Source organism: Acomys minous (assembly GCF_964271855.1).
Source record: "Acomys minous genome assembly, chromosome: 6".
NCBI lineage: Eukaryota > Metazoa > Chordata > Mammalia > Rodentia > Muridae > Acomys > Acomys minous.
In genome coordinates, this window is record NC_140487.1 from 107,907,665 (window position 1) to 107,917,885 (window position 10,221).

The following is a 10,221-nucleotide window of genomic DNA, read 5'->3' on the forward strand; positions in this document are numbered from 1 at the left end:
ACACAGAGAGACCCTGTCTCAAAAACCAAAAAAAAAAAAAAAAAAAAAAAAAAAAAAAAAAAAAAAAAAAAAAAAAACATACAAGACTAGCTGCCTCTATGAGTTGGTACCTAATTATTAGCCCCTTCAGTCACCAGGGGCTGGGATAATTACCTCAATTTGTCGTGCCCTTGATTTGTTATGATTCTGGTTATAAAAACATAGCTCTACTCCAATAAAGATATTCAGTTAAATATTAAATAGGCATCCAATATTTAAGGCTAAGTATTACTTGATTAAATTCAATTTTAATTTTATTTTCAATTGGATAAGACTTAATACTATAGAGGTTAGCTAATAAAGATATTAAGCTAACTATTAATTAAAGATATCACCCCTAGTTTTACACTAAACCACACAGCAGGGTGGGAGGGCCAGTAAGTTTCCCTAGGGTAGTGGCTATGTCTCTTCATGTATGTACCCAGCAAATAGCAACAATATTTATTAAATGAACGAGCAGCAGGACAGAATGAAGAAGCCACTTGCTGCCTAATCTTCCTTATACCAAAGCTAAGTTTTATTTACCTAAGAAATGTGCCAGAGAGGGGGCAAGTTGGAAGAAAAGCACAGACAACGGAGTCACAATCAAATGGTTCAGCCCTAACATGTACTGTCTGACATGTGACTCTCAGACCACCTTAAATATCAGTTCCCACCCTCATGTGTAAAAACTGACTCTCAGACCACCTTAAACCTCACCGTTGCTCAGGGAGATGATCTGATCTCTCTTTAGTACTCATGTTTATGAGGAAAAAACAGCAGACAGAAAGAAGAGGTCTGCTTTGTACATAAACAAGGCCGTAGACCTGCAGGAGTACCTGAAATCTCTTCAGAGTCTTTCTTTATGCCCTCCTCTGTGGCCATGGTGACAGCAGCGGTGAGCGCAGAGTTCCACTCCAGCCCCGCCTCCTCCATGCTCTCCTCTGAGATGGCAATCTGTGTGATGCTACCTAAGGGTCGGTTAGAAACAAAGATGCTCACTTTTCTTTCTTTCTTTCTTTCTGGTTTTTTCCCCCCTTCTTTTTTTAGTTTTCGAGACAGGGTTTTTCTTGTAGCCCTGACTGTCCTGGACTTGTTTTGTAGACCAGGATGGCCTCGAACTCGCAGAAATCCACCTGCCTCTGTCTCCTGAGTGTTGGGACTAAAGGCGTGCGCCACCACGCCCAGCTCAAAGCCAGTCACTTTTATGAAAGGCAGCCATGGCTAGCCTCCCTCTCGTGTGACTTTAACATGTTGCCTCTTGTCTACGTGCCCATATTTTAAAATCCACATCTCTAGGTAAGCCAGGATGTACACTGAGTTTTCTAAAGAAAACTTGCCTTGCAAAGGGAAAAGCTTTCTTCTTATTCTGTATAGAAAAAGAAAAGAACAGAAACCCATACAAGGGCAGTCTGCTCCCTAGGCAGATGCGTTTCAGGGTGGCTGAAGGTAGATGCGCCTGCCAGACTGCCCGCTTCAGACTTCCCGAGGATGAGGATGGCCTAGGATCACTTAAAGCAGCGCGCCTGCCGTGAGCCCTGCTATAGCATGCTTGATAGTAAGCATCTAGATAGAGTATCTGAGGCCGCCATAGCTAGTGAACCAGCCTGGGATGAGGAAGCGAGAGAGAGAGGAAAAAAAAAAAAAGGAGCTCTAAGATCCATGACCAGCAGACACAGACATGGCTGGAAAGACGGCTCCGTGGTTAGGAGCACATGTTGTCCTTGCAAGGATGCTCACTCAGTCCTCAGGACCTGTGGCTGTAGCTGCCTGTAGCTCAGCTCCAAGGGAATCCAACCCTATCGGCTTCCATGGACACTGAATCATACATGTATATATCCACTTAGACACAAAGACACATACACACACACACACACACACACACAGAATTCAAAATAAATCTTCAAAAAAAAAACCCCAGCAAACAGGCACACATACACACACTTCACCTTTCAACTGTCTATAAAAAGCGCAACAAAAACTGAGAGAAAGCAAAGTGGCTCAGATACAGTACAGCCATGCGAGCCGACATACTGGAGGGTATGGATAGCCAAATGAATACAATGACATGGACAACCGAGCAAAGGAGCTTCTCTACATAAGAAGGAAAGAAATCATTCTGGAATATTCACCTTTTAAATAAAAGAGTCAGATAGATGAAGACGCTCCACTAGACCCTTTCCTGAAGTGGGTGCTTAGGCCCTGGGAGATTTGGCTTTCACACACCTATCAGTTACTATCAGAATATGAGGCTTCACCAAAGCTAAACCAAAACCAACCCCACAGCCGGGCGTGGTGGCGCACGCCTTTAATCCCAGCACTGAGGAGGCAGAGACAGGCAGATCAATGTGAGTTCGAGCCCAGCCTGGTCTACAAGGAGAGTCCATGACTGCCAAGGCTACACAGAGAGACCCTGTCTCGAAAGACAAACAAACAAAACAAAACAAAACCAACCGCACAAAGCCATGAGGTGGGCGAGGACTATAAGTCCAGCACTTAGGAGGCTGAGTCAAAAAGGCGCCATGAGTTTGCAGTTAGCCTGGGTGCCACCATACCTAAGCCTTTATAACAGGAGTCAAGACACATTTTTTGCAACTCTGGTGGCTCCAGAGGCCACGACTAAACTCTTCAGAACCCGTACTCACACATCTTCATTCCCCTCCTCCGTCCCTCTCCCTCCTCCCTCTCCCCAGATTGTAAGAAGAGGAGCCTCAGACCCAAATTCAAACGCTCAGAAGGACAGTTGAGCATAGTGTCACAAGCCTGAACCCCCAGCACTGAGGAGGCAGATGCAGAGGAACAAGTTCTAGGCCAGCTTGGACTACATAATCGCATTATGTCTCAAAACAAAGAAGCATAACGCAATCAAAACAAAACAGCTGCAACAACAGCACAAAGAACAGAAGGTTAGCCCTAAGTTGAGACCAGCCTAGTCTACACAGCCATTCCAGGCCAGCCAGGGCTCTACAGGAAGACCGGTCCAAGCAAATCCTGAGGGTCAGTGAGCGCCCATGCCGCTCATCTGTGAGGATGGCTAGGTTAGGAAGCTGGGGCTCACTCAGGCCGAACACCTAATGATGCACACAGTCTTCTCAGCACCACCACTGAGACAGAGTTTCTCTGTGTAGCCTTGGTTGGCCTGGACTCGCTTTGTAGATCTGCCTGCAGCTGCTTCCCCAGTGCTGGGAGTCAAGTCTCCACTCCAGCTTGACAGCCCTCAAGAGCGGCATGAAAGAGAGAACACTGAATATAAGTTAGAGGTTGAACACCTGTCTAGGGGCTGGAGAGAGATGGCTCAGATGTTAAGAGAACTAACTGCTCTTCCAAAGGTTCTGAGTTCAATTCCCAAAAACCACATGGTGGTTCACAACCATCTATGATGAGATCTAGTGCCCTCTTCTGGCCTGCAGGTGTACATGCAGTACAGAACATTATACATAATAAATAAATACATCTTAAAAAAAAAAAAAAAGAACACTTGCCCAGCATGCATGGACAGGCAATATTGATGATAACAAAAAATAATAATAACGCATGGTGGCACACACGTTTAATCACAGCACTTGGGAGGCAGAGGCAGGCAGATAGATGTAAGTTCAAGGCCAGCCTGGTAAGTGAGTCTAGGACAGCCAAGGCTACACAGAGAAACCCTGTCTTGAAAAACCAAAAGTAAAATAAAATAAAACACCCCAACGTTATATAATAATAGTAATAATAATAATAATAATAATAATAATAATAATAATAATAATAGAAGGAGGAGGAGGAGGAGGAGAGGAAGAAGAAGAAGAAGAAGAAGAAGAAGAAGAAGAAGAAGAAGAAGAAGAAGAAGAAGAAGAAGAAGAAGAAGAAGAAGAAACACCAAGGATGGAAAATTGGCCAACAAGAAGAATCAGCTAAGGCCAGGTGGTGGTGCTCGCCTTTAGTCCCAGCATTTATGATCTCTGAGTTTGAGGCCAGCCTGGTCTACAGAGTGAGTTCCAGGACAGCCAAGGCTACACAGAGAAGGCCTGTTTTGAAAAAGAAAGAAAGAAAGAAAGAAAGAAAGAAAGAAAGAAAGAAAGAAAGAAAGAAAACAAAAAACAAAACCCAAATCAAACAAACAAACAAAAGGAATCAATTAAGATAGTGAGGCAAGCTAGGAGCAGAAAGCACAGGCCTTTACTCCCAGCATTCCAGAGGCAGAAGAGGTAAATCTCTGAGGACACAGAGAAACAATGTCCCCACTCTACAACTCCATCCCACTCTACTCCCACCCCACCAAAAAAAAAAAAAAAGGGTGGGGGCTGGTAAGGGGAGTAGACACAGTGAGCCAGGTATGGATGAGTCAAGCCTGTAATTCTAGAGTTGAGAGAGGTTCGTAAGTTCAAAGCCAGCCTAGGCTAAATAGCAAGTTCCTGGACAGCTTGTGCTACAGAAACCTAGTCTCAAAATGAACAAAACTGAGTTATTTTAAGAGGAAAATAGGAGCCAGGCACAGTGGCACACACCTGTAATCCCAGAACTTGGGAGGCAGAGGCAGGCAGATCTTAGTTTAAGGCCAGCCTGGTCAACAAAGTGAGTTCCAGGACAGCCAGGGTTACACAGAGAAACCCTGTTTCAACCCCTCACCCACCTGAAAAAAAAAGAGGAAAAAGGAATCTGTTTGCAGGGCTTAAAGCTCAGCCAAGATTGCTGTTACACCTCTCAACAAAGCACCCGAGCACATCAATGGAGAAATGCCAGGGGCACCGGGCGCGGTGGCTTAGCTTTGTGATCCTAGCACTGGGGAGGCAGAAGCAAGACAGTCACAGCAAGTTCAAGTCCAGCCTGGGCTACACCGTGAGAAGCAGCTCAAAAGGAAAGCAAACAAGAAAAGCACAAGAAGCGACGGCGCCAGGGCAGCACTGGTGAAAACAGCAGGTTCCAGGCGGCTCCCTAGCCCCTACCATCAGCTGAGGTGGGGGTCTGCACCACGCTTGTCTGCTGTCCCGGCACAGGAGCCCTGGCGCTGCTGATCAGAAGGTCAAACTTGGTGCTCCTGCAGGTATTGGAGCAAACCTTGTCATGCTGGTAAAAATCGATTTGTCCAGAGTCCATCATTTTCCTGTACAGAGGGAGACAAGAAGCAGTTCAGCCTGCATTTCACCTTGAGAACTGCAGAGGGGCAGACAGGACAGTCCAGTGAGTCCATGATGAAGATTAGAGAGCCCTATTGAAGTCTGAGGTCACTGAACTGTGAACACTCTAGTTGGAGTTGTGAAAAGTTCCCTGGTCCTGCCCACATCCCCACTATTTCTCTTCTGAGTTTCCCCACTATCAGTGCTCTTCAGCAAGCTTGAGATACACCAAGAATCTCAAGAATATAATTAAAAACCAAACCAGGCTGGACATAGTGCCTTTAAACCCAGCACTCAGGAGGCAGAAGTAGGTGGATTTCTGTGAGTTCCAGACCAGCCTGGTCTACAAGACAGCCAGGGCTTTTACACTGAGAAACCCTGTCTCGAAAAAAGAAAAAAAAGTCTCCTAGAAGTAGTGTGCAACATCAATGATATTAAACCCCTCTGGAAAATGTCCTTGCAACAAGAGCCACAAGTCCCTGCTATTACAGACCATGACAAAAACCAGGAAGCATTTTAATTATAGCACTCAGTCATGCCTCTTGGCTTTTACTAACAGATCTCTTGGCATTCTGAGTTCTTTTCACATTTGTGGGAAATGGGCACGGGCTTGTCTCCCTGGGAATGTAAAATAAGTCAAGAACAAAACAGAAAGGTAAGGAAAACTGTTCCTGTCATACTATTCAACTGTATGAGCCCAGGGCCTGCGGTGGATGAGGGTCAATAGTGTGGACTGCCCAAGCTAACCTACAGATACAAGTGTCAAACTGAAGCGCCCACCATGACTAAGAGCTTGTCACCAGCACTTACCTGAGCATGATGCCACCGAGACGGATGGCTCTCTTCCAGTCCTTCAGAGTGGACTTACCAGCCAGATGCACAAAATGCTTGGGGCTGATCAACTGATCGTTGAACTAAGGTAAAAAAGAAAAATCCAAAGTGATCCAGTGTCAACTCAGGTAGTCACCAAGGAAAGGGTCAAACACTGGACCCCAGAAAAAAAACTCACAAGCAGCATCAGGGCCACTGGAGCTCTTGTCCGAGGACTCCAGACAGTACTCTCTGGTGCCTGTCTTTCCCTCACCAGTAAATGGGCTGATTGTACAAGACTACAGCCTGACTTCCACCCCAGAAATCACACCAAAAAAGCAGATGCACTGACCTGAATCTGTAGTGCCGGAACCTTTTCTCAGTGTAGCCCTGGCTGGCCCGGAACTGATGAGTATGTATGGACACACACTACTGAAGATCCTTTAAAGGCTCATTTCTATCTTACAGTGTGTGAGCATTTTGCCTGCATGTGTGCCTGTGCACCACCCGCATGCAGTGTGACAGAGGCCTGAAGAAGGTGACAGATCGCCTGGTACTGGTGTCATAGACTGGTTCTGACTGCCATGTGGGTGCTGGGAACTGAACCTCCCAGGTCCTCTGAAAGAACAGCTGCTTTTAACCACTTCCCCATTTCTCCAGGCCCCTAACTCACTATTTTTTAAGGGTCAAGACGTCAAAAACACTGCAGAGCTCTAGAACCCTAAAACCTTTCTTAGCCCTAGGCTGTTACCACAAAACCCCCATGGTGACAACAATATGCGAGGATCACTGTGGCCACCAACAGAGGCAAAACGAAGAAGTATTTACAGGTGCTCTTCAAAGATTTTTCTTTTTTTACTTCTTAATTTTCTTTTCTTTCTTTTTAATTTTTTGTTTTGCTTTTTGGTTTTTTCGAGACAGGGTTTCTCTGTGTAGCCTTGGCTGTCCTGGACTCACTTTGTAGACCAGGCTGGACTCAAACTCACAGCAATCTGCCTGCCTCTGTCTTCCCGAGTGCTGGGATTAAAGGCGTGGGCCACCACCACCTGGCATAAGTGTGTGCTTTTATGGATGCATATTAATGAGAATGATTACTATTTTAATACATGAGGCTCTGAATTTTATTTTATTTTTCTGAGACAGTGTTTCTCTGTGTAGCCTTGGCTGTCCTGGAACTCACTTTGTAGACCAGGCTGGCCTCGAACTCACAGAGATTTGCCTGCCTCTGCCTCCTGAGTGCTGGTGTGTACCAAAATGTCCAGTCAGGCTCTGAAATATTAATTATTAAATAACTTGCTCAAAATCAATGGCTAGGGTTCCAGCCATACACTCATTCACTTGTGAACAAGTACGTATCAAACACCATTATGTATGGGGCACCACATGCATGCACCACCTGTCAGGCACAAGGTCTGTCAGCACTAGCAAGTCATATTATGTACCAGGTTTATCTCCGTGAACACGGACAATGCTCTATGCTTACACAGACTCATGCTGCAGTGGAACTAGAGCTAGGACCATTTTACGTCAAAAGCTTCGTTTTCTACTATGACAGCATAAGAAAAAAGCTGAGGGCTGGAGAGACATGATGGAGATTGAACTGATTTATTTTGATGCTAATTACTGCTTGCCGTCTCTGTGCCCCACCTCTACTTTGCCTAAGAGCCTAACCTGTTTGACCAATGAAAGGCCATCGCACCTGGGCAGCGCACATGGGATAGGCATGATAAGGTCACACACAGGGCCTGAGGAGGCAGGGAGAATCTTGGAAGGAAGAAGAAGGTTGAGCCATGAGTTAGGTGGAGGAGAAGCACATGGCCGGCGTGGAGGAGGAGGGAGATTCGGCCCAGATGGTGATAATTAGCAAGTATTTGGGATTAGGGATGGGAGGCAGCTTGGTAGAAGTTATTAGAACCAGATGGCACGGGATTGTGATACCTGTCCCACTATGGGAAAGAGTTTAGGGGACTAATGTCTGCCCTGCCCCAGGTTAACTAAGGCTATTTTAAAATATAACAGGTGTCTGTGTCTTGATTGATTACTAGTGGGTTAGAAAATACTGCCATAATAATAATTTTAAGCCTAATAATAAACATTATTAGGCCACACTGGTAAAATAACTATGAGCAGACAAGTCAGGGGTTAAGAGCCCCCGCTCTTCCAGAGGACCCCGGCTCAACCCCCGGCACCCACACAGCAGCTCCCCACCCCCCTCAACCCCCGGCACCCACACGGCAGCTCCCCACCCCCCTCAACCCCTGGCACCCACACGGCAGCTCCCAGCCTGTGTAGCTCTAGTTCCAGGGCATCCAACACCCACACACTAGCAAAACACCAATGCACATAAAAATACGTAAATAATTTTATAAAAATGTGGGATGGTGGAGACACAGACTTTGCTCCCAGCACTTGGGAGGCAGAGGCAGGTGGATCTCTAAGTTCAGAAGTGGCGGCTTTGCTGCCAAGCCTGACAAGCAGAGTTCAATCCTCAGATGAGTCCACAGGGTGAAAAAAGTACAATGTGCCGGAAGTTTCCTCTGACCTTCCCATGAATGCCACACAAAATAACTAAATAAATGTAAAAGTAAATAAAGATTGAGTTCAGGACAGCCCGTGCTTATCACACAAAGAAACCAAGTCTCATCTGGGAGAGGTGGTGCATGCCTTTAATCCCAGCACTTAGGAGGCAGAGGCAGGTGGATCTTTGTGAGTTCGAGACCAGCCTGGTCTACAATTGAGTCCAGGACAGCCAAGGCTACACAGAGAAACCCTGTCTTAAAAAATAAACAAAAAAAAGTTACTGTTTGAAGCCGGTGTACCCTCAGTGGCAGAGCGCTTGCCTAGCATGTCTAAGCCCCTACACTCCTGCAGAGGCTGACCTGGGGAAAGAGAGAGGTAAGGCACTGAAACAAAAGCTCCGGGCAGGAGACAATTACCTTGACGCACTTCACATTTATTCCAGGACACACAAACTTCTTCCAGAGGAGGATGGCTTTGCTCTCCCCACAGGTGATGGGGTAAGCGATTTCCATGTCCTCGTTGGCTTCTATACTGCTTGCATCTGAAAATGGAAAAAGGAAACCGATGTTCACTGAGAAGTTCTTTCCTAAACTTACACTACAAATGTAGAGTGATTGGTTCTTTCAGGCCATTTTTTTCTCCCCTTTTCTGGATAGGGTCTCATGTAGCTTAGGCTTGCCTTGAACTCAGTATCCAGCAATGATGACCTGAGATTACTAACTGATCTTGCATTCTTCCAACTGAGCTCTGTTCCCCCCACTAACAAGGAACTCTTTACAAAACAAACTTAACTAATACATTTTTATTTTGTTTTATGTATATAGATTTTTTTGTTGTTATTTTATTTCGCTTTGTTGTTTGCCTGCATGCAAGTTTTTGATGCCTACAGAGACCAGAAAAGAGCATTGAATGCTCTGGCACTGGAGTTACAATGGTAGTGAGCTGCCATGTGAGTGCTGGGAATCTAGGCCAGGTCCTCGCAGCTGATTTAAGATTATTAAACTACTTAATGATCTCTTCAGTCCCAGAAATACTTTGAAGTTTGACATAACAACTATGTCTTACCAAGCTACTAATGTGTTAAAACACTAATGATATGTTCTCTCCCTGCCCCTTCCCCCCCCCTTTTTTTTTTTTTTTTTGGTTTTTTGAGATAGGGTTTCTCTGTGATAGCCTTGGCTGTCCTGGACTCACTTTGTAGACCAGGCGGGCCTCGAACTCACAGCGATCCGCTTGCCTCTGCCTCCCAAGTGCTGGGATTAAAGGCATGCGCCACCACGCCCGGCTTCCCTTTTTTTTTTTAATTTAAAAATATTATTTATGAGCCAGGTGTGGTGGCACACGCCTTTAATTCCAGCACTCAGGAGGCAGAGGCAGGTGAATCGATGTGAGTTCGAGGCCAGCCTGGTCTACAAAGCGAGTCCGGGATGGCCAAGGTTACACAGAGAGACCCTGTCTTGAAAAAAGTATATATATATATTATTTACATATATATAACATATGTTTACATATATATAATATATATTATTTACACTGACCCATTCCTTAAATGCCTTATATTACTTATATGTATAAAACCATGTGATTGCTTATATACACACACACCTGTGTGTAAATGTGTGTGTGAGAGACATACGGGGTGTCAGATCCCCTGGAGCTAGAGTTATATAATATATATATTATAATTTACTCTTATTAGGGGAGGCATGGTGTCATGTCTGTGGGATCAGAAAACAACTCTGGAGAGTCTGTGCTCTTCTTCCACCTGTATGTG

General features: G+C 45.3%; 1 protein-coding gene across 1 annotated transcript in view; it reads right to left on the minus strand.

Moving 5' to 3' along the window:
* Window positions 1–10,221, minus strand: part of GMEB1 (glucocorticoid modulatory element binding protein 1) — a 33,202-nt gene that overhangs the window by 10,070 nt on the left and 12,911 nt on the right. Inside the window, 4 exon segments of the mRNA XM_084787494.1 lie at window positions 858–989; window positions 4,947–5,104; window positions 5,928–6,031; window positions 8,864–8,988. Of these exon segments, the coding sequence (XP_084643620.1) occupies window positions 858–989; window positions 4,947–5,104; window positions 5,928–6,031; window positions 8,864–8,988 (519 nt within the window).